The sequence below is a fragment of the Pantherophis guttatus genome, chromosome 7 (assembly GCF_059756535.1).
Source record: "Pantherophis guttatus breed Tessera chromosome 7, ASM5975653v1, whole genome shotgun sequence".
NCBI lineage: Eukaryota > Metazoa > Chordata > Lepidosauria > Squamata > Colubridae > Pantherophis > Pantherophis guttatus.
Genome location: NC_142069.1, coordinates 42742402 through 42767661, shown reverse-complemented (window position 1 = coordinate 42767661; position 25260 = coordinate 42742402). Strand labels below are relative to the sequence as shown.

The window sequence follows — 25260 nt, the reverse complement described above, 5'->3', positions numbered from 1 at the left end:
GTCTGCCTGGATGACAAAGAATCTTTGCCAGTGTTCTCTCAGATGGATACATAAAATTGTACTAAAGGGCTATAGAATTAGTCTCAAAATAAGCTATCATTATTGCTACTTTGGAGCCATTGATTTAAATGGGAAAGAAGGCAAATGTGGCTTGTCTTTCTGAAATCTAGATAGGGCAGAGGAGTTTCTTTCCCTCACAGACATGTGGCCATGTAGGTTGGGTTTTGCATCAACTCAGGAGAGGGGAGATGAGGTGACATGTGAAATTCAGGAGATATGTTAGCATCAAAGAATATTATCCCCCAGATAACTAGTTGTAAGGGAATGGTGCTCTTGATTGTCCTTCCTGTTGCTAGGCCATTGTGAGAAGATTTCTAAGATCTGGAAGACAAAAAGTGGAACAACTTGTCTGCAGAAGTTGTGAATGCTTCAACACTGAAAATTTTTAAGAAGATGTTGGATAATCATTTGTCTGAAGTGGTGTAGGGTTTCCTGCCTGGGCAAGAGGACTAGAAGACCTCCAAGGTCCCTTCCAACTCTGTTAATCTATATATTTTAAATCATAGATTTACCTGATGCTCTGGGCACAGAACTGAAATAGTATCCATCCATCCATCCATCCATCCATCCATCCATCCATTCATCTATTATTTAACTATCATCTCTATAAGACACACAGACACACACACACACTGACTCAATACATGGAGTCCTAAGAAGATGGCATTTTTATAATTGCTGTGCTAATATACAATAGTTGAAAATATAGACTGAGAAATTGGCAAGGTCAATATATGTATATATGTACATATGTAGCACAGTGCAACTGGAAATGTTCAGCTGAAGTTCTGGACAGCATGGTCCCCTCTTGGTACTAATATGAAGTCAAATCAATCAATCAATCTATACAACCATCATGTTAGCACAGAACTTTTCTATATGGGCATATCTCAGAAGACAACAGAATATTCTAGTATTAAGCATATTTTTCTGGATAGCTTGATTCTTTTGTTTAATCATTCTCATTTTTTCCCTTAGTTCCCCATCAGGAATGATTGAAGGAACCCCACAACTTCATGCTAATGCATGGAAGATTTCATCAGCATGTCACATGCCTGTCAACATTCCTGTAGTTGATCCTTGCAACGTTAATCAACAAAATGGTACACTTTTCATTTATTTGGAGATTTTTAATCTAAATTTTATCATACTTGCATTACTAGATTACAACTCTTGTTTGGTGTCTGAGTTGTTCCCTACTTTCTGATGTTTTAAAACATCAAACTATTCTTTTAATCTTTGTTTAATATTTTTAGTAAAGGCAACACTGTCTATTTGTTTACTCATTACTTTAAATAGCCATTGAAGATGTTTTACTATGGTTTAGTCCCATTTAGGTCAGTGGAATGGGACTATGTTGATATATTGAGATATATTACATTTTGATCAGTATCTAGTTTTACAGTAGTATCTATTATTACATATTTTTTGTTTTACTATTTACTTTTGGATTTCTAACTAATAAACATGGTAATGTCAATTTTTCATAGTTGCATATGCATCCCAGTGTGATCTCATCAATCAAGAACTCTTTGCTCCATGTCACATATACATCAGTCCAGATTTATATTATCAGCTATGTCGCTTTGATGCTTGTAAATGTGGGAGAAGTTGCTTGTGCAATGCATTTGCCCACTATGCTTATATTTGCAGCAAACATGGGATTACTATAGATTTCAGATCTCATGTTTCATACTGTGGTAAGTAAAACAGAAAAGAGAATAGCAACCAGATATGATCTGATCTGAATTCCTTTATTTCTTGATCATCTATAATATGAAGCTAGTATTATGTAACTAAGTAGATATTCAAAATGTATGAGGCTATCTGTGTATAGTAAAAAGTAGCTAATTTAAGATAGCTTTAACCCAACTTACTGTACCTCTACAGAAGAAAAAATTCTGACACTTTTAGCTTCCTATTACCTAATGAATACATAAAACAATAGAAAACAATAGAATAACATCTACATGTCTATCCCCATGCAAAATGTACATTGGTGTTGGTGTACTGAGAATGGGAGTGAGTGTGCATGTGTTTCAAATTAGGTGATTTAAAATGCAGCATCGGCTGATGATTTATATTTCTAATTTGAAATTAGGATTTTCTCGGAGACCCCATGGGAGAAAAGCTGCCTGGCATGTATTTGTGATTAAATGCTTCCCCTCTGCCACCATGCTGCTAAATGTTGCTTTGAGTACCTGTGTTTGTCTGCCACCTATTATATGTAATCAATTTGTCAAGTGAAGTGCCTGGAGAACATTCTGTTCTAACTTAGAGTAGGCTTAATTGAGAAAGAGAGAGAGAAGATTTTGTGCTATATTTTGTATAGAATTTCTGATATTCCTGCAATTTGATGTATCTCCATAGCATTAGTATGCAGAAGTGGAATGCTGTATCACCCATGTTCCTCCTTCTGTGAGCACTCCTGTTCTTCCCTTTCTCTTGTGGATGCTTGTGATAATGACTGCGCTGAAGGCTGTAACTGCCCTGAAGGAAAATACTTTGAAGAATCTATTAATTTTTGCGTGCCAATGTAAGCTATAGCAAATTTACTTAAATGCATTTTTAAACTAGCACAAAGCCATGCTATTGTGACTCTGTGTTTAAGAGGAAGAAACAATGAGGTTTAGCATCACGTGTCTGCTTAATTGCCACATTTGGAAAAAGAGTCGGGGTTAGGATTAAAAATGCAAAAGAATGCAACCAACATGATCAGGCGCCTCAAACATTTTCTCTATCAGAAAAGGTTAGAACATTTGAGACTTCCATAGTTTAGAGAAAAGACAACTGAGGAAAAACAGCAATGGTGGCACAATAATTAGAATGCAGTATTGCAGACTAATTCTGCTGACTGCCAGCTGACTACCAGCAGTTGAATTCTCACCTGCTCAAGGTTGCCTCAGTTGTCCATCCTTCTGAGGTCAATAAAATGAGGAGCCAGATTGTTGGGGTCAATATGCTGACTCTGTAAACCGCTTAGAGAGGGCTGTAAAGCACTGTTAAGCCAGTATATAAGTCTAAGTCCTATTGCTAGTGCTAGTGCTATGGTCAGGCAAATGTTTCTCTCCAACTCACAAAGCAGAATCAAGTCATCCAATAATGCTGATAACTAAATTTAGGAACAAAAGGATGCAGTTTTTCATTCAGCATATAATTAACCTGTGTGATTCATTATCACCAAATCATGATGGTAGACAATAATTTGGATTGCTTTAGAGAAAATTGAATAAATTCTTGGAGGACAGAACTGTTGAGATCTGTCTTGAAGTATTAAAGTTACCCCCAGATTTTTTTTGGGGGGGTCATCTATCTCAAAGGTATCTGGTTGGTCAACTGTAAGAAACTGGACTAAGATGGCTGTTTTTGGGTTCTTAAAATACACTCCTATTAGAATTTGCCTCAGCAGGTGGCAGCACCTATCTAACCTAAGTTGATCTCAGAACCTAAGCCAGAGCTTCCCAAACATGAGTAAATTATTCAAAATTGAGTAAAAGTGAGGTTTTGGGGGATAACACCAAACAAACCCACTATCCAATCACAACAGTGAGATTTAAACTGACTTAAAGTTTTTTTACCTACATTACATGGAGAGAATTTTCTGATAAGCAGTTTTGGATAATGAAGAGAAAAAAGTGGGAAGCACACCTTAAACGAGAAAGCTGGCTGGGTGACTTTGGGCCAGTGATTCTCTCTCAACCAACCCACTTTACAAGATTGGTTTTTTTGGGAGGGAATAAGAGGATGAAGGAGTATTAAGTGTATTCGTTGTCTTGAGTTATTCATAAAGTAAGAAAGGCAAGATAATAATAAACAAATAAAATATATTGTTTAAAAATTAGGCCTAGCTGTCGATGTTATTATAAAGGCAGAAGTTTTCAGCCTGGAGAAATTTTGCCCACACCATCGGGATCATGGTAAGTTTTGATACGAAGAATTTCATTTTGACTGAATTTGTAGATTGACTTTTTCTACATTTAATTTTTGAGTTAGATATAGGCCTGTTTTAATTTTATATAAATTTAGCATGTTTTCTTAAATAATTTCCTGCTTTTTCTTACTTAGTATGATAGTAAAACTGTGAACTATTATGGAAGAATAAAAACTGACGTATTTTGCCATCTGGATGCATCTTTCTTAACCATTTAACCACTTCTGTATGATTACTATCCAATATGCCAAGTAAACTTATTTTACTATTGTGCCAAGTACAGGAAAAACTGTTTGTTTATGTTTCCATGGAAATGTAAACTTATTTTTATATATCAAACCACTTAACCTTTTATTATACTTTACAAATGAATTCACTTAGGAATATGATTTATAGGATGCCCTTCTAGATTTTGCAACTTAAAGAAAGAGTTGGTTGTGATAAAATTTACCCATTGTGCTTTAAAAGTCATCCATATATATATATATAATTAAATTTATCAATACTCCTTAGGGTGCAAATGGTGGGACATCCATTAAAAATAAAAAGATGAGCTAGACTCCATAAAGGGCATGTATACTTTATGAGCTATAATATTGGCCTTGGCTTTTGTCATCATAATCAGCTGTTTTGAGCTATTACGGTTGGGGATTTTACTGCCAATTTAGTCTATGTGCTCTTAAATCTACCATCAGAGTAGATCCCAATTCAGATGTAAGATTTTAATATAACTGAGAAATACAGTAGGTAGCCATCGATTTATCTTCAGAATACAATACATTTGTCCTGACAGATAAACAAAGTATATGGAAAAATCTAGCCCTTCTTCAGAGTGGTTATGGGTCCAATTCACTTGGTAGTTTTTGTGTTTTTTCTTTAAATGTTTAAGTCCAATGGATAATTGAATTACATGCATCATTACTAGGTATGTAAAGCTAAGGAATTAAATAACATAGATGTAGGGGAAAGAATGCTAGAACCTGGAGGTGGAGTTAAAAGAGAGATTAACCTAGAATCCCTATGTAGCCATAAGCAGACAAAGTCCATCCCTCTTGAATTCTATGGATCCTTATTTACGGTAGCTCCAAGGAGGCGCTAACTGTTAGTTGACAGGATTTCTGTGCATAGGCTGTTTAGCAATAAATCCATTTAATTGGACCTTCATGTATGGATCTGGTCTTTCTTGCCTGACAATAATAGAACTTTGGAAGCCTTTAATTAAATTAGTATGAAATTTCTTTTTTATACTTTGCAAGCAGACCTGTATGCTTTAGAAAACTGGAAAACTCTGATGGAACTTTGGGGGAAGTTGAGGCAATATCTTCATGAGTGACTGCCAATTCCAGCAGTTGTGTTAATAATATAAATATTAGCATAATAATCTGATGTAATAAGAAGTTTAAATAATGACATCAGGAAAATGCTTTCCTTATTAAACTTTTTAAAAAAAATTTCTTTGACTAGCCAATGTCTAAACGGAACAATGAAATGCAATGAAGCACCAGCTGTCCCAGCAGGTAACTTTCTTGACTCATTTAGAATAACAATTACCAAGTATGTCTTTCTTTTTTCTTACTTGCAGAAATTATGTTCAATGTCAAAAGAAGGGATTAAAATTTGTACCCATATATCTAACTGTGCTTACCAAATCTTTTTCTGCATAGCTCTTTGTAAGCCATTATTTTCAGCCTTATCTATCTATCTGCCCTTAAACATCTTTAATCTTTCTATCTTTATCTTTGTATCTTTATCTTTATCTTTCTATCTGCCCTTAAATAGAAAAAACATTAAAGGTAAAGGTAAAGGTTCCCCTCGCACATATGTGCTAGTCGTTCCCGACTCTAGGGGGCGGTGTTCATCTCTGTTTCAAAGCTGAAAAGCCAGCGCTGTCTGAAGATCTCTGTGGTCATGTGGCTGGCATGACTAAATGCCAAAGGCGCACGGAACGCTGTTACCTTCCCACCAAAGGTGGTCCCTATTTTTCTACTTGCATTTTTTACGTGATTTTGAACTGCTAGGTTGGCAGAAGCTGGGACAAGTAACAGGAGCTAACCCCATTACACGGCACTAGGGATTCGAACCGCTGAACTGCCAACCTTTCAATCGACAAGCTCAGCTTTTTAGCCACTGAGCCACCACACCCCACAGAAGAAACATTAGCCACCTACAATTTAAGAAAAGGGCTGTAGCTCTGGCTGACCCTTATCTAGTTTTAGAAGCTAAAAAAATGTCGGGGCTGATTAGTACTTGGGTAGGAGCCTTTAGAGAAATCCAAGGCTACAGGCTAGCTAGGAAATTGGGGCAGAAAAAATCATAGATAAATCACAAATGTGTCCATGAAGAATTGAACTCAATTTGAAGAATGCTTAATCTTTTAAAAATTACTATTATATATGATGTTAGAAGGATATTCAGTTAGGGCATATTACTGAAAATGTACAGTGTTAGACAGCAAACCTAAGCACTAAGTTTAAATAATGGGAAATATAAATGTAAATTTATTATATATCATTTGCATTTCATATCCATAGTGCACTCATGTCCTGATGGAAAGATCTACTATGACTGCCAATCTCATATACCTGGCTTGCCATCAGCTGGAATAAACTGTGAACTAACATGTATAAATATTGCTATGAACTTTACCTGTACACCTTCTCCACCATGTTTGAATGGTTGCATCTGTCCCCCTGGGTAAGTGATACCAAAAGTCACTGTGGGATACAGCAAATGTATTCAAAGATCAGATGAATATATGTTTCTCTGACTATTGTATTATTTTTAATTATTCCCAACTACTCTGAACGCACAGAGATTTTACAGCAGTACTATAGGCTTTCTTTTAGGCAAGAAATTTAATAGATAAGCCTACAGCTTATCAAATGGATAAACCCATTTTCAATAAAAAGTTGTTTGTGGTCCGCCAGCAGCCTGTGGAGCTGGCAGCAGAGTAGGACAGTGAGAAGGCTGGGGAGGAATATAGGCCAGTCCTGGAGTCTGGGAAAGGCCCGGACGAAGGCTTGCGTCGGAGGCAGAGATGGGGCCAGGGCCATCTGGGAGTGATGCACAGACTCCGGAGCCTCCAGAGTCAGACGGCAGAGGAACAGGAGGAGCCTGTTCCTAGTGCACACATGTACAGAGCTGCCAGAAGGCAAGAGCAGCTAAAGCAAAATGGACTACTCAGGAGTAACGCCAGGAGATGATTGGCCCCTCCCATAAGGCTTAAAAGAGAAACAAAGGCACTTGGGCCTTTTGCAGAAAAGCAGCGTTGTTAACTCTGTTTCCAGTAGGCGTCTCTTGTTTGTTTCTGAACTTCGTGGGGCTTTGCCAAATAAGGCCTTTGGCAGGGTGTCAAAAAAGATAAAGTTTGGTGATTATCCCAAAGGACTTCTTCCAAAGGACTTGTTTTGCGACTAATTGGGTCTCAGCTGGGAATGAACGTAATTCTCAGCTGTTACAATAAAATAGGTTTATTAGGGACTAATTGTGTCTTGTAATGACTCAGTAAGCCTAGATCACAACAAAAGTACTCTTTCTGAGAGTTCTAGGGGAAGCCTGAAGAAACCAAAGCTGCAGCCTGATTGAAGATCTGTTTGTCCATTTCACCATAAAGCTATGTGTAAAGATTCCAAGTTCAACTTTCTTGTTTTTCTGTTTCAAAATATATTTACCATGTGACCCAATAGTGATTTCTATAGAACTCAAAAGCTATCTCTGCTCTACTTTTTGACCATTGAGTCAACTAGAACAGAATTTATATCTGCAATTTCTATATAAAAAAGATTACAAATATACAGTATATGGATAGTTATTTTTTTTTTCAAATTTATGCTTTTACTATTTCAAAGGATGGCCGAACATAAAGGAAAATGTTATGTGCCTGATAGTTGTCCATGCATGTGGAAGGATTGGGAGTATATGTCAGGTGAAGTGATAGCTACCCCTTGTTATACATGGTAAGTGTGATTATCATACTTTAATTAACTTCAGTACTACATAGGCTGTGACATGGCCATGCATGTGTTCTTTGATTGTGTAATGATTTAAAATAATTTAACAATGACTGATGACCCTAATTAGGGTTATACATTGATGGGTTACCTTGGCAACTCAGAAAATTACTCCAGAAAAAATTGGTAGAAAACTCAATCAATCAATCAATGAGTGAAACAATCAATCAGCGGGCATATCCAAGTAGTAAATGCACAAGAGTCTTACTTCACCTTCAAAACTTTTTTTTGGAATTAAAAAAAAATTCTTATACATATATTGTAAATATACATTCTCTTATCCATAGTTGATCATACATATACATATTTTTTCTAAAGAAAGCATAAAGCAGTGGTTCTCAACCTTCCTAATGCCGCAACCCATTAATACAGTTCCTCATTTTGTGGTGACCCCCAACCAGGAGTGGGTTCTAAATTTTTTTACTATCGGTTCTGTGGGCGTGGCTTGTTTTGTGGGTGTGGCTTGGAGGTCATGTGACTGGGTAGGCGTGATTAGCTGGTCATGTGACTGGGTGGCCATGGCTATGTGTATAGGGACTACTCAGAGGGCTGAAAAAAGTCATTTCTGATAGATCTCACACTTTTGACTGGGCCTCACACTTATGACCATCCTCTCATTTATGCCCGTGCAGCATTCTTAACAACCATGTCACTCATTTCACAACTGTTTCTCTTCACCATGGTGATAAGATAGGGCAAAAAACATAAAATGTGAGGACAGTCATAAATTCGAGGACTGGTCAAAAGTGCGAGGACCAGTCAAAAATAACTTTTTCAGCCCTCTGAGTAGTCCATGTGCACAAAAAGACTACCCAGAGGGCTGAAAAAAGTGATTTCTGACAGGTCCTTGCATTTTTGACCAGTCCTCACGCTTATGACCATCCTCACATTTATGCCCATTGTGGCATTCTTAACAACCGTGTCAATCATTTCACCACTATTTCTCTTCACCATGGTGACAAGATAGGGTGCAAAACGTGAAATGTGAGGACAGTCGTAAGTTCAAGGACTGGTCAAAAGTGCGAGGACCGGTCCAAAATAACTTTTTCAGCCCTCTGAGTAGTCCATATGCACATAGGGACTATCCAGAGGGCTGAAAAAAGTAATTTCTGACAGGTCCTCGCACTTTTGACCGGTCATCATTTATGCCATCATTTATCTTCTAGTCCAGAGATCTCCAACCTTGGCAATTTTAAGCCTGGCAGACTTCAACTCCCAGAATTCCCCAGCCAGCTCTGCTGGCTAGAGAATTCTGGGAGTTGAAGTCCACAAGTCTTAAAGCTGCCAAGTTTGAAGACCTCTGAGCTAGGGCTTTGGGGCCAGCCTTTTGGGGAGGGGGTCCCATTCGGAGAGACCCCCTGCCTCTCAGGAAGCATCAGGCCCAGGCAAAGAAAGTTGCCAAGGTTGGAGATCTCTGGACTAGAAACCTCCAAAGGTCCCTTCCAACTCTGTAATTCTGGTATTGACAAGCAAGCACAGTTAAGCTACTTAAATCCTCCAGAGCAGGGGTCCCCAACCTTTTGGACCTCAGGGACCACCAAGTTCATAATTTTAAATTTCGCAGACCACTAATATGAATCCAGTGCGCCACTTGCTGAAGCACCTGGACTCCCAGTGACGGGATAGGGTCCTTCAGGCACTCTCCCCCCTTTCTCTCTCTCTTCCCCCTCTCTCATTCTCTCTTTCTCTCCCCCCTCTTTCTCTCTCTCTCTCTCTCCCCCACTCTCTCTCTCTTTCATTCTCTCTCTCCCCCTTCTCTCCTCCACTCTCTCTCTCATTCTCTCTTTCTCTCCCCCTTCTCTCTCTCCCCCACTCTTTTTCTCTTTCTCTCTCCCCCATTTCTCTCATTCTCTTTCTCTCTCCCCCTTCTCTCTCTCCCCCACTCTTTCTCTCTCTCTCTCCCCCCTCTTTCTCTCATTCTCTTTCTCTCTTCCCCCCCCTTTCTCTTTCCCTCTCTCTCCCCCACTCTCCCCCACTTTCTCTCTTTCATTCTCTTGCAGGGGACAGATCTGGTGTCTGCAATGGAGAGCAAAATCCAGCTTCTTCTCTCTGCTGTAAGTGCAGCATCAGGATTCGCCTTGGTATATTTGCGGCGCAAGGCAGCCCTCATTTCCTGCCAACTCGGAGTGGTAAATAGCATCTGGTTCGGGGAGCAGCTGGATTTTGCTCTCCATTGTTCTCTTGGCCCCCTGCAAGCTCTCATCTCTCGAGAAACCCAACCAAAGTCTCCCGCACCACTTCAGGGAGCGCTCCTCGAGAGATGAGAGCTTGCAGGGGGCTGAGAGAGCAATGGAGAGCAAAATCCGGCTGATCCCCGAACCAGACGCTGTATACCGCTCTGAGTCCCAAGCGGCAGGAGAGGAGGGCTGCCTTGTGCTGCAAATATACCAAGGTGGAATCCTGATGCCGAACTTACAGCGGAGAGAAGAAGCCGGATTTTGCTCTCCATTGCAGACACCAGATCGTATTGCACCACCTGCAAAAATGCAAAAATTTCCAAATGTAGCCCTGCCCTCTAACAGCCCTACTGATGTTCAACTGTTGTCTCTCAAGGAGGATACTTGGCCATCTTCATGCTTGAAAGGATTCTACAGTGTAACAGCAGATGTCTCCCACCTTGGCAGCTTTAAGACTTGTGGACTTCAACTCCCAGAATTCTCCACAATTCCCCAGAATGGGCTAGGCGGGAGTTGAAGTCCACAGGTTGTAAAAGAGCCACAATTGGGTAGGCTGACGCCTCATGGGTGGGAGGCGGGACAAGGCGAGGGGCGGATGAGCCAGCAATTTAACAAACAGTTCAGTGTGCTGCGAGGCCAATAAATTGCAAAAAGCACCGAACCCTTTGTTAAATTACTGGCTCGCCCACCCCTCGCCCCACCCCCACTATTTATTGGCAAGGGGCGGGGCGAGCCAGCAATTTAACAAACAATTCGGCCAAACCACCTAGAATCGGCAGAATCCCACCACTGGTTTGTTTCCCTCTAGCCATCAGCTGGGACTCCGGAGGCAGCAATAGATTGGGAGTGGGCGGGGTAAGCGAACGGCGAACGGCGATCCAACAGAGGCAGAGGGTGAGGGTGAGTGAAGGCGTGGGGGGGGGCAAGAGAGGGCTTTGGCGACCCCTGTGAAATGGCCGTTCGACCCCCAAAGGGGTCGCGACCCCCAGGTTGAGAACCGCTGACATAAAGATAAGGCACTTTGATTACATTTGGGGTTGCTCTTCTACCCTTTCTTTTCCCTCATTTTACAACAACAAAACAAAACAAAAAGTTAATAGTAATTTTTTTTAAATAAAACATTTAAAATATATACTGCTCAAAAAAATAAAGGGAACACAAGCAGAAGACATCCGAGATCTGAATGAATGAAATAGCCTTATTAAATACTTTGTTCTTTACCTACAGTAGTTTATACACTGCTCAAACAACTAAAGGGAACACAAAACTACTGTATGTAACGAACAAAGTATTTAATAAGGCTATTTCATTCATTCAGATCTCGGATGTCTTCTGCTTGTGTTCCCTTTATTTTTTTGAGCAGTGTAGATTAATGGATGAAGAAGAAAGTCAGGTTTTTTTAAAGTCCATCATATAACATGATGAGTCTTAATCAATCTATCTAGGAATATCTCAATAATTATTACAATGCAGAAATATAAATTGTGGAGTTCCAAATGTTTGTCTTAGTATTGAAGTTTTTTTTAACTTCATAAATAACCACGTTGCTAGAAACATCAAAATTAAATTAAAATATGAATGTATATGAGAACTGCCAAAAGGATCTCACCAAACTGCATCATGAACATGCAAATGGCAGATATTCAGTACAAGAACATATCAAATGTTGCATCTCAGGCTGAAAAATATTTAATTAATGATGGAGTTTACATTGGAAATTACTGGCAAGAGGAGATCTAGGGACTGTGATGGATGCTTTAAGGAAACCTTGATGCAGCAAGAAATTGCTTTGTGGCATATTTATTTAATTCATTGTCTTCTGTTTATTCTAACACTAATAGCATGAACTGTGTGTGTATATGTGTGTATTTCTACTATAGCACCCACCTTATGGAGTATTCTCCCTCCGAAGACTAGAATGGCCCCAATTTTGCTGACCTTTTAGGGCTTTAAAGGTTAACACATCTTAAATTGGCTCATATAAGCAACTGGTAACCAGTGCTGTATAAAACATTTTAATCCAAATGCATCTGAACCAATGAAGCTACCATTTACTCAATTACCTTAGCCAGAAATGGAATATGTGAGATTATCATATAATTAAAAGGATTTTATGAGTTAAAGGAAACCTTTTTCAATTAAAAAAAATCTCTTATAACTGTCTCTTTTAAGCACACAAAGATGCAGTGAATGAGGTGTTGATTACCTTGAATTTGAGCTAGCAAAGAAGGGCAAGAGTCTTCAGTCAGCCTATCCACATCCTCAGGATCTACAAGTCTATTGGAGATAATTAGAAATTAGATATAAAATATTATATTAATATAGAATTCACACATGTATAGGATATAAATGGAGTCATGGTGCCACAGTGGTTAGAATGCAGTATTGCAGTCTAACTCTGCCCACAGCCAGGACTACAATCTTGACTGGCTCAAGGTTGACTCAGCCTTCCATCCTTTCCAGCTTGGTAAAATGAGGACCCAGACTGCTCAGAAAGAGCTGTAAAGCACTTTGGAGCGGTGTATAAGTCTAAGTGCTAGTGCTAAGTGATATAAATATATTTGGACTCTTGCTATTTTATGTTTCATGAGAAAAGAGTGTATATATATTTTTAATAAGAAATCTTGATTCTTCCCCTCACCCCACAGTATTTGCCGACGTGGGATATTTAATTGCACATACTATCCTTGTCCTGCTGTATGTACAGTCTATGGAGATCGGCATTATTATACTTTTGATGGACTAGAATATGACTATCTGAGTGACTGTCAAATTTATTTGATAAAGGTAAGAAGACTTTTGTTTTGCCCTTTTGCATGAAGAGTAATAAATTCTGCATACAGTGCTTTCAACAGCTATGTGGATGGAGTTTACCCTGTTTACTTCAAATTACAAAATAGTATCAGCACAAGCCTTTCCACGCATACATTTTAGGTTCTTCTCTTTTTCCTGCTTTATGTATTTAATATGATCATTTCTTCCTGTCAATAAAATAACATTTTCAGTTGCCATATCACAGATTTCTAATGAAACCAGATCAACCAACAGCAACCAGGATGCTGTTCCTTATTTTTTTTTAATGAATACTTGATACTCATAAAGTACCAAGCATCAATTTTAAGCCAGAACTTGCTTTACTTTCTATGTTTCTTAGTAATTGTCAGACTTTTACAGCTAGCTGGATTGGAATGATTAATTCTTCAAACAAGTTTTGATGAGGAAAATAAATTAGCAGAAAGGTGATAATACAAAAATTCTAGCGAGTACTCTACTTCCAAATGCCTACTTGTTTATAGGCAAAATAAGCCAGCAAGATTTTGTACATTTTGTGCTTGTGCTTTTTCTGCCTCTTTCATGAAGGCAAGGTGTTGATTGTTTGGAAGTTGCTACTAGAGCACTTATCATAGTGAGCACTAACAATCAATTTTCACAACAGCAGATCTTAATCTGATACATAAAATTAATTTATTTTATCAATAGAAGCATAAAAGAAATATAAGAATATATCTGTTTATTTTGTTTATATATGCATGGTCAAAGCTGAATATTTTTGCATTCTATTTTTATTTTTTCCAGTTTTTATTTATTTATTCTTGTATACAGATATACTGTATATCTCAATTGTTCCTGGTAATAACCAAACATAAAATATCCACAGCAAATCACTTTAAATTTAATTGATCAAATTAAATTAAATTAAAAATAATAATAAAGCTATACACCATCATAATAACAGGCACCATTTAGTTTTTGTTTAACTAAACGATCTTTATCAGGTTTTATCACTGAAACTTTAGTATGCACAGACAATTGAAAATTAAACCAGTTTTAACTGGTTAGCCAACATTTAAAGAAAACACATTGCTACATAGCTTTCACATTTCTCTTTTAGGTGTGCAAAATTTCTAACTAAAGAGAACTCCAAAAGTGTCACCTTTTCCATGGCATAAAATAGGCTCTCCAAGCAGTCAGAATTATCTGTAGGAAGAAGGAGAGAGAACAAATGATAAAATATTCATCACAATGTTGTGACATTGCCTAAATGATAATTGCCTCAAATGTTGGCACACAAGCATAAAGGGTTTACATTATAACATTGTGACACCCATTTTGTCACAATTTGTCACATTTGCCAAATGCCTATTCAGTTCGCAGAGTCTAAACATATGGAAAGCAGCAACTCCACCAGCAAAGTTAATGATGTGTAGTGGAGGCATGCAATATATATCTATTTGTCTTTCTGAAGTATGGCTAGCAATGCTTAGAAAGCAAATTCATTATTTCCCAGTTATATGATTTGCATGTAAGCAACCTCCTTGGGGCTTCGGGGGTTCTAAAGTTCAGGGAAGAAGTTGGCATTCATAAAAAAAAATGATAAGTGCCCCATTGCCTGCAACTCTTTTATCTAATGAGCAAGATGACACAAGCGATGAAAATACTGTCTGTGTGGAATGATGCTATTAGAATTAGCTTTTTTATTTTTTAGACAGGGGCAGTTCTCACCTCTCTAAAAGCCTTTGCAAATGTTGCATTTTTGAAAAAAAAAAAGAAAGAACTATCAGGTATTACAAATAAATAACTAATTTGTTCTTAGTATTTGGACCATATGCAACTGTTGAAGGATTTCTTGGCTTTATAAAAAATTCATAGACTGTAGTCTAAGCCAGGTATTCTCAGACTATAACAAACTGCATTTTCATGGGATAGATTTGGCAAAGCAAATTCCAGGCAAAGAGAGGTAGCAGGATCATCTATTCTATATGAATCATATATGGCCAAGTAAAGAAACAATACTGGAAAAAAAAACTTCAGGTTTACATCATTGCATTCTTTCACCATCAGCTGTCTAGAGAGTTAATCTATGTTTATTAATCATTTAGATATAATCAGTTTTCAACAATATGGTTGTCACATTCACCTGACACTTAAGATAACTAAACTATTTCTGCAGAGTGAACAAACATGCAAAAAAGAGGGTGTGGACTCATAATGCAGTGTTTGAGATATATAGCCACCAAATATTATCACTGAACTAATTGCTTTCACAATAGAATTTTCTTAACTCTAGTCTCCATCTTTGTTTATGTATTTCTTTGCTTTGAAATTGATGTCTGTGTGTTTACTTGGCGGTATTTGTTTTGGCCATGAGCCTTTTGGATCTGATGCATTTTACTTCACCTGTTCCCTTTTGAGTGATTGTTATATCCTACTGTAGAAAAGAGGCGTAACACTTTAATAAAGTTTAATAAGTTCCATCTGCTTGTTTTAAGAAAGATCTAGGGGAGGTGAACTGGAAATCTTAATATACTACTTTTAAATATAGGTTGCACAACAGCTAATTATACTTTGCAATTGCTTAAGTTGATTTTAATTAAAATAGTTTAATATACTCTGATTATGGGCTGCCTAATCTTTTACAGTACTATCAGATAATCCTGATACAAGATTGTTTATTGCGTGACACAAAATATCAAAACTTACTGGATTGGTAGCTGAGTCAGTATTGGCTATGGATATATATGGAATGATATATTATACCTGATGTAGCCCTCTAATTTAGAGATAAAACAAAAACAGAGAAGTCCATGAAAAACTTCTCTCTATAAGGCCCTATAAAAGGCACTTACCTCTGAATATTTGTCATGTGATTGTTTCACCCTGATTATTGCCAGGGTTGCCCTTGTCTACAAGCATATAAAATTGTATCATCTATCTGTTTAATCAGTCAGGCATACAACATATGATTCCCATGGACACCTCTTTTGTAATTTTAATTATTTTGAAGTATTTTAAGACAGTTGGAAACCAGTAGGCAGCAATTTCTAGCTCTATAGTTATTTTCAAGAATTATTCTAGGCCCTTTATAGGCCTGTAAATATTCTTTAAACGTATCAGTTTGATTCTAAGTTGTTGCAATGCAATGCTCAGTTAGAAGTTATGTTCACTGACCAGAGAAAGAGGGTAAGTACCAACAATAATGTGGTATTGTGTGTTGCATTCAGCCCCAGTTCCAAAAATGAGCCTTGGTAGTACAGTGGTCTAAAGCACCCTGTTATTAAGACCAGCTGCCTGCAATTACTGCAGGTTCGAATCTCGCCAGGCTCAAGGTTGACTCAGCCTTCCATCCTTTCTAAGGTAGGTAAATTGAGGACCCAGTTTGTGGGGGCAATAAGCTGACTTTGTATAAATATACAAAAGGATGAAGGCTATTGCTTAGCACATTGTAAGCCTCCCTGAATCTCTGGAGAAGGGCGGCATATAAATCAAATTTTTTTTTTTAAAAAAAGCACATCAGTGTCCAAAATTTCTCAATCTGGTCTTCATATTCATTGTAAATATATTTTAAAATTTCTGTAATAATGATTGTAGAGTGAAGGCTCTGTGGTGAAAGAGATTGAACAATGTGATAGTGCTGCCTTACCTGCCTGTGAAATAAATCTCTCTTAACATTGTCAGAAAAACAGTGGAAAATCACTTTTAGGGGATATTGAGTTTCATTGTAATAAATTAACTCATTTTACAGATTGTTAAAAGTTCATATTTTTTCAAGCCAAATAAGTTGTTTTTTTTTGTTTCTTTATTTGTGAGAAATATTCTGTTTTTCTGCCATTGGATATCTAATGCAATTCATTAATATGATAAATTAATTAAATTAATTCCCAAATAGCTGGGAATAATATAATTTTTCTGAATAATACCAATTTTTTAAGGAAGTCTTTATAAAAATGTTTGTTGCTTTACGTTTTTGAATTTAACTGGCAATAAACTTTAGTGTCATCTGTCTTGTTTTGGAAGACTTTAATGGTCTGGATTAAAGTTTAATAAGCCCTCCTAACAAAATAGAATTTGTTTCAAATATCTAATATTTTTAAAGAGAGGTTTATTAAATTATCTCCTGCAGTCTTCCAGACCAAAGAGGTGGGTGGAAGGAAAGTTAGATTTTCCATTTTATAAAACTGGAGGAAAACAAAGATTAATATCTATGGGAGAGAATAATAACAGTGGCTCTTTTGTTGTTTTTCTCTCCCTAGAATGACGAATTAGAAAAGGCTGCAGATATCACTATTGCCAACTATAGTTTTGAAAAGGTATTTGCGGAGTGTGAGGCACATGAGAGAAAATACCTTTCAGATATACAGCAAGCAGTTCTTTGAGCTTGCAAACATATTAAAATGTAATATAAAACTTACCGTAAACTCACAGTTTGATATACTACTAGCTCTCTTTTAGTTTCTGTATGAAAGAAAGCAACTTTTTTTCTATATACTACTAAAACTCTCCTATCTGTGTATCACCTTCAATTGGGCAAAATGGTGCATCACAAGGCAACAATTATTGAATCAATATACCTCAAATGGGCTAACTGAAAGAATGGGTCAATTACTCCTATAGGATTGAAATTTCAAGGATCTCCAGATCTGTTGTATTGGCAAAGTTTGGGCCACTGAAACACTGCTCTGGTCAGCCTTGGTCACATGATCATGATCTAGTGGGAAGCTAAGCTCCCTGCTTAGCTTCCCACTAGAAAAGTCAATGGAAGTCACTCCTTCTCCCACTGCTTTTCTGCCTGCTTGTGATCATTCTGTTTATTAGTTTAAGTAAGAAATATCTTTAAAACAATGACCCAATAGGGAACGATCTGTCACAGTGCAATCTGCATTTTTTTCTTCCTTAAATATCATTTCATCTTGATTGATAAATATACTTACTGATCTCATCCTGAATGTCCTAATGATGTTCTTGATAAATCTTCAGTCATGGTTAAGTTTATTTTAACACTGAAAAAACTCTCGGTGTCTCAGCCTACAGCTATATATTTAAGGATTCCACTGGTCATTTCCACATAGTTACAAAGCCAGTAAAAATGCTCTGAAAACTTATTGTTGTAAAAATAGATATGTGAAAAGTGTAGACAGAATAGAAAATAGAAAATTCCTGAACTGAATTTTCTTTTAACTAATCTGTGATCCTTACTCCAAAATAAGTTTCATTCTGACTCAGATCTGTAGAACTGGCCTGTAAACTAGGAATTCTTGTAGAATTTTTTGAACTTTCTTTCATGTAAATTCTTATAGAATTATGTTCTATTGCCTAAGGATCCAAGCATCAATCTTGTTCATAGAATAATATTAAACCCCAATGGGCACCACCCCAATGATGCCCTTGAAGTGATGTCCTGGTGCCTGGAGACCATGAGGGTCTGGATGGGGAGAAACAGACTCCGACTCAACCCCTCCAAGACTGGATGGGAAGAAACAGACTCCGACTCAACCCCTCCAAGACTGAGTGGCTGTGGCTCCCAGCGTCCAGATATAGCCAGCTGGTGCCATCGCTGACTATTGGGGGCGAGTCATTGGCCCCCACGGAGAGGATTCGCAACTCTGGTGTCCTCCTGGACGTGCGGCTGTCTTTAGAAGAGCATATGACGGCCATGGCCAGGGGGGCTTTTTATCAGGTTTGCATCCCTTTCTGGATTGGGACTCCCTGCCCTCATCACTTCCCATCTGGACTACTGCAATGCTCTCTACATGGGGCTCCCCTTGAAGAGCATCCGGAGGCTCCAGCTGGTCCAAAATGCGGCCGTGCGGGTGATTATGGGAGCAGCAGGGCGCTCCCATGTAACACCTCTCCTGTGCGAGCTGCATTGGCTCCCAGTAGTCTTCCGGGTGCGATTCAAGGTGTTGATTAACATCTTTAAAACGCTCCATGGCTTAGGACCTGGGTACTTACAGGACCGCCTTCTGCTACCAACAGCCTCCCACCAGCCAGTACGCTCCCACAGGGCGGGGCTCCTCGGGGTACCGTCGGTCAGACAATGTCGACTGGTGACCCTCTGGGGGAGAGCCTTCTCAGTGGGAGCTCCTGCCCTCTCGAACGAGCTGCCCCTGGAGGTACGGAGGATCCCGGACTTGCGCACCTTCCGCCATGCCCAGAAGACTTTATTATTCCAGCAAGCCGGGCTAGCCTAATTTTAACGGTTTTAAATTTTAAATTGGATTTTAATGGGATGTTTTTAATTGTGGGCCAAAGTATTTAATCTGGTTTTAAATTGTTTTTAACTTTAATATTTATGTAATTGATCTTGGCTGATCACTGCCCTGAGTCCTTCGGGAGAAGGGCGGTATATAAATATAATAAATGAATGAATGAATGAATGAATGAATGAATGAATGAATGAATGAATGAATGTATCTGGCACTTATTTAAAAAGTATATAAAATAAATTTCAGAATAGTGTCAACTGTAAATTATGTACATTTCTTTCCCTCTAGTCCTGCTTTAAATGATAACAACATAAAATCATTCTGCTTTAAATGATAACAACATAAAATATCTCTTCATAAATGGAACACAGGTCATATATCTTAAATGACTTTTCAGCATTTTGTAGGGGGAAATGGCATTTTCTCCTGTTTTCTTGTAGATACTCACAGTAAAACATTGTTAGAGTTTTATTACTTGAAAATTGATACCCAAGCATTTCTAGAACTTAATCTTTGTGCTATCATGTTTTTAATTAGAAACGAATTGCTGTAATGTAATCCAATAAATAACCAAACGGATTCTTAGTAGAACAGAACTAAATAAATGATACAAAAGAGAACTGTTTACTATGAATATTTGCAGCATTCATAATAGATTTTGACTGAAATCAAAGAGAAGTAGCACCTTCCTTTGTACTACAATTGTTATATATATCAAATGCCCCCTTTGTTTTACTTCTTAGAAGATTTATGTAGGACATTTGGCAGGTAAACAGAAAATATACCTTTAATAAACAGGTATGCAATTGATTTCTAATTTGTATTTACAGAAATTGTCATAATATGCCTACAATGATTTAGCCATCTAATCCTGGTATTTCCATTAGCTCCTACACTCCAATATAGACAACTGCCTTTTATTTAATTTAATTTAATTTAATTTCCAATTTATATACCGCCCTTCTCCCTGAGGACTCAGGGCGGTGTACAGCCAAGATAAAAAACATAGAGTACAAATATTAAAAAACATTTTAAAATATATATAAATTTTGGCCTGCAAGTTAAGAAATCACAGACTGATTAAAAGAATTTAAAATTTCTTCTTAAACCAACCTGGCTTGCTGAAAAAGATGGGTTTTAAGGGAACGACGGAAGGCATTGAGGTCATGGATTCTCCTTATCTCCGGCGGCAACTGATTCCAGAGGGTGGGAGGCCCCACCGAGAAGGCCCTCCCCCTGGGGGTCACCAGCCTACATTGTTTGGCTGATGGCACCCTGAGGAGGCCCTCTCTGTGGGAGCGCATGGGTCGATGGGAGGTCGTCGGTAGCAGCAGGCGGTCTCGCAGATAGCTAGGCCCTATGCCATGGAGCGCTTTAAAGGTGATAACCAACACCTTGAAGCGCACCCGGAAGACCACCGGGAGCCAGTGCAGCTCGCGCAGGAGCGGTATTACATGGGAGCGCCATGTTGCTCCCATCACTACCCGCGCTGCTGCATTCTGGACCAGCTGGCGCCTCCAGGTGCTCTTCAAGGGGAGCCCCATGTAGAGAGCAGATCAGAGGATCTCCTGGCTATAGTTCTAAAATTTGGGGTTGTATATTACATATGTACAAAAATAGAAACCTCTCTACAGTGATATTCCAATTTTGGGTTGTCTCTCTGAGGAAATATGCCCAGACACTGTGATACTTTTCTTGATTCTAATCCATCCATTCTTTATTATGGTCAGTGCCAGAATTCACATGTATGTTCTAAGTCAAAATGTTTTTTATTTGTCCAAGATCTTTAAACAGTATATTTAGGATGGAAGTAATTTCATTATTGAAAGTACATTAAACATTTATACTTTTATACCAATGCTGAATAATGTCAAGCAATGTAGGTTTTTGTATCGATATTTTAGATGATTCAATTTGTAACAGCACATTTGAAGTTGGAACTTTTTAATATACTATCCTGGGATCCTGTAGTATAAAAGCATACTTATAACCTGAAATATTATGAAGAAATATTTAACTTTGCCTGTGATAAACCCACTGGCAACCAAGGCCAAAGTGCAGAATTATTAGAAAGTTAGGATGTGGAATTTTTCTTGATGATCTCCAGATAGCTCATGGGGCAACAGGAAACCCTCTAGTGGCTGATTTTATATTTCTTTCTTCCTAATTTATAGCCCATGAAAGGAATTGGATGAAACCTTTAGTATTGTTTCCAGATTCTCTTTCAGTAGTTTTATTAGTAATTGCAGCTTCTGCTCTTTATTTCATGGATTAACTTTACAAGGTGCAATATTTAAACATATGATGTCAATTAAATTATACATTAATATAGTTAATTGCTAATGATTTTAAGACCCACAATTAAGCTTATTTTTTCAATTACATTCAGGCAGAATAGCAGTTTTATTGAGCTATGATACATTTCATTTTGGAAATGCAGGTTCATTCTGGTAACTTGCCTGAATTTTTCATCCTGTTTCTCTGTTGCTTAGCAACACCATAGTATTGCGAAGAGACTGGTACAAAATTAGAGCTGTCTTGTTTTGGTAGTTTAATGGAAAGATAGAAGATAGTCTTATAAGAAGCAAGGAAATCTTTCTGTTTTTCTTTCCTATTGCTATAAATTGGCTTCACATGACAGATACTTCTTTTTTGTGTGTTTTGCCTTAAAAGGAAAATCTACCTCTGAATCAGTGATTACATAACAAGATATAAATATAGCCTTTCATTATTCAACTCTGGGGCTGTATCAAGAAAGTTTAAGGGGACAGGGAAGTCCCTATTCAGTCATAAGGAAACACTTTTCTCCTTTTTCATAGCAATGAGGAATGGGGTTTGCTCAGTAGTAGAGATTATTTTACACAGAAATTCTCCCCTCGGCCTCTGCACTTAAAGTAACTGCAATTGGAAGATTTCTGCATGAGAATTTGCAAGGTTGCTGGCAGCTAGCATAACTATGATTCTACAAAATCCTTAACCATATGTTTGTTTAATATGCTACAATGGTTGTTGGCATATACAAGTAGTCCTCAATTTACAACAGTTCATTTAGTGACTGTTCAAAGTTACAAAGGCACTGAAAAAAATGACTTATGACTGTTTTTCACAGTTATGAACTTTGAAGCATCCCCATGATCATGTGATTAAAATTCAGATGCTTGGCAACTGATTCATACTTATGACCATTGCTGTGTCCTAAGATCATGTGATCACCTTTTGCAACCTTCTGGCATGTAAAGTCAATGGGGAAGCCAGTTTCATTTAACAACCAGGTTACTAACTGAATGATTAACAACTGTGGCAAGGAAAGTTGTAAAATGGGGCAAAACTCACTTAACAAATGTCTCACTTAACAATAGAAATTTTGGGCTTCATTGTGGTCGTAAGTCAAGGACTACTTGTAAAGGGACCCCATAATGTGTAGATTATCACACTAAATTAAAACATGGATTAGTGTGACTGAAGACTAAATGATCAAATTGTATGGCTTTTGACTAGAAATCTTGGTAGTCTTCTAGAAAAATTAATGAATTAACAGACTTGTTGCCATTAAAAACTGCCTTCCATGTGGTATGTATACAATAATGGGGCGGTCTGACCACTTTAATTTTTACTTTTAAAATATTTTGTGGCAATTTTTTACATGCTGTTTTAACATTTAAACATTTATTGTTTATTTATTTATTTATTGGTTCGATTTATATGCCGACCTTCTCCGGAGACTCAGGGCGGCTTACAATGCGTTAAGCAATAGCCTTCATACTTTTGTATATACCTGCTTAGTAGGGCTTTCGCCCCCCCCCCCCCCGGGGTTCTTTTTTATACAAAGTCAGCTTATTGCCCACACAATCCGGGTTCTCATTTTACCTACCTCGGAAGGATGGAAGGTTGAGTCAACCTTGAGCCTGGTGACATTTGAACTTGCAGTAATTGCAGGCAGTTGGTGTTACTTAACAGCACTTTAGTCTGCTGCGCCACCAAGGCATCATTGAAGTTCTTTCTGTATTTCCTTTTAAAATGTTAGTACATTGGTGTCATTTGTGTAAAGTAGCATATAACTATCACATATAAAACAATGGAAATTTTTTAGGGCAGATCCAGATTTAAATCTCCAGTCATTACATCTATTACTACTTCTATGTCATCATCATCATCATCATCCTCATCATTTTCTTTCAGTTTCCAAAGTTTACTTCTATTTCATTTCAGATGCTGATACTAAAGCATTTAGGATTTTACGCCCATAGTATCTGAAGACAAGTCTCTTCCCCAATAGTGGGTTTCAATTTAGTTTGCTACTGGTTCGCTCATACGTGCTCGCACGCTCACGTGCGCATGCAACACTTCTGTGAATGTGCAGAAATGTCCAGGTGGGTGGGTGGAGCCTCCCGCCACCACCGCTACTGGTTTGCCCGATCCGGGGCGAACCGGTAGCAACCCACCACTGCTTTTCCCATATAGTCTTGTCAATACACAAAAGGCATCATTGGAAGCACTGATCTCCCATACTAACATGTAGTTAGGTGCTGTCAGGGAGTAAAGATAGTGCCAACTGTATAATGCCGTCTACACATGTAAGGTACATTGAACACCTGGCAAAGATCTTTTTTACTCTGCTTCCTCATGTCAATAGCTCACTATTTTACATGTATAGGCTTTAATGAAACTTTTTTGCCTGCTGCTCATGGTCTTACTGTTTATATATATCATATTTAATAACATATAGTTTAGATTTTTATATAGCACTTTTAATATAATCTTCCCCTGGAAAGCTCTGTTTTCAAGGTTGCTTACCAATATGTTAAATAAAAAAAAGAAGTATTTGGTTTTTTTCTGCTTTTATTAAAATATCATAATAGATGATGATGATGATGATGCCATCCGTTCAGTTGATTCTGAGTCTTGGCGACTCTATGTGCCAGATCTCTCCACATCTTCCAATCTTGCACTATTTATTTTAGTTTTTTATGGTCTGGCTGGTGTCAACTTTGATGGTATCCAGCCACTGTGTCCTTTGGCGGCCTGGTTTTCTTTTACCACTAACTCTTCCAAAAATAATTGTTTTCTTCAGTGAATTCCCCCTCATGACATGGCTAAAATAAGTGAGGCATGGTTTCATGATTTTTGCCTTCCAGTGATATGTCTGGTGTTATGCACTCCAGTACTTGCTTATTAGTCACCTTTGCTGTCCAAGGAATATGCAGGAGCCTTCTCACAGCTCAAATGCGTCGATTTTCTTTCCACTAATTACATATTTGATTTCTCCTGTTTAAATAGTTAGCAAAATAAAATGGTAAAATTTTCTGAGTGGTATACCATCTTAGGTTGCAGGAATAAACATATAAGTAACAATTTCAATTCAAATTATGCACTTTGGTTTAAAGTATCAAACTTAAAGACCAACCAATAGTGCCACTTTCTCTTCAGATTCTTCCTGTTTTAAAAGTAACATCATTCTTTCTGTGCTTTTTCCTTATAAGTAAGTATTTTGTATACTGAAAATAACACAACTAGATCAGAGTCCTTTCATGCTTTCTTTTCAAAATAGGTAAATGTCTGTAAGTCGGGAAAGCTTCTGTTGCGATATTTTCAGGATCAGACTCAATAAATTGTTCAAGAATTAAGAGTTCTAATATATCTCTCTTTATTTACATAAGGCATTCTATATTCACCGAATATTCACAGATAGAAGCACAGAATGAACGTATGCAGCTCCTTATATACACAATGGGTGGAGCTAATTATGGGAGTGGTAAAGTATGAATACATTAAGAAGTGAAGAATAAGTTAACCCCTGACACACTGTTCATATATTATTTACATAATGGAGAATAAGGCATTTACTTGTGACAAATCCCCCTCTAAATGCCGATTCGATATATTACAACAATTACATTCAGATTCAGAACAATATAATACATGTAACTTAGAAGTCAGGTATTTATGTTGCTTAGACGGCAAAGGCTTTGTTAATATGTCAGCTATTTGCTCCGATGTTTCGCAATGAACTGCTTTGATAAATCCATCCTGAGACAACTGTCTCACGTGTTTAAATTTTATATCTATATGCCTGGATCTTTGTCCAATGGCATCAGATC

The 25260-nt window shown here is 37.7% G+C and overlaps 1 protein-coding gene across 1 annotated transcript in view; it reads left to right on the top strand.

The window, feature by feature from the left end:
* The window catches only part of OTOGL (otogelin like), a 99367-nt gene that overhangs the window by 25886 nt on the left and 48221 nt on the right, over nucleotides 1–25260 (top strand). The window contains exons 17-24 of the mRNA XM_087874316.1: nucleotides 1039–1163; nucleotides 1551–1760; nucleotides 2431–2596; nucleotides 3903–3977; nucleotides 5456–5508; nucleotides 6523–6685; nucleotides 7840–7947; nucleotides 12827–12965. Of these exons, the coding sequence (XP_087730442.1) occupies nucleotides 1039–1163; nucleotides 1551–1760; nucleotides 2431–2596; nucleotides 3903–3977; nucleotides 5456–5508; nucleotides 6523–6685; nucleotides 7840–7947; nucleotides 12827–12965 (1039 nt within the window). The remainder of the gene's footprint in view (nucleotides 1–1038; nucleotides 1164–1550; nucleotides 1761–2430; nucleotides 2597–3902; nucleotides 3978–5455; nucleotides 5509–6522; nucleotides 6686–7839; nucleotides 7948–12826; nucleotides 12966–25260) is intronic.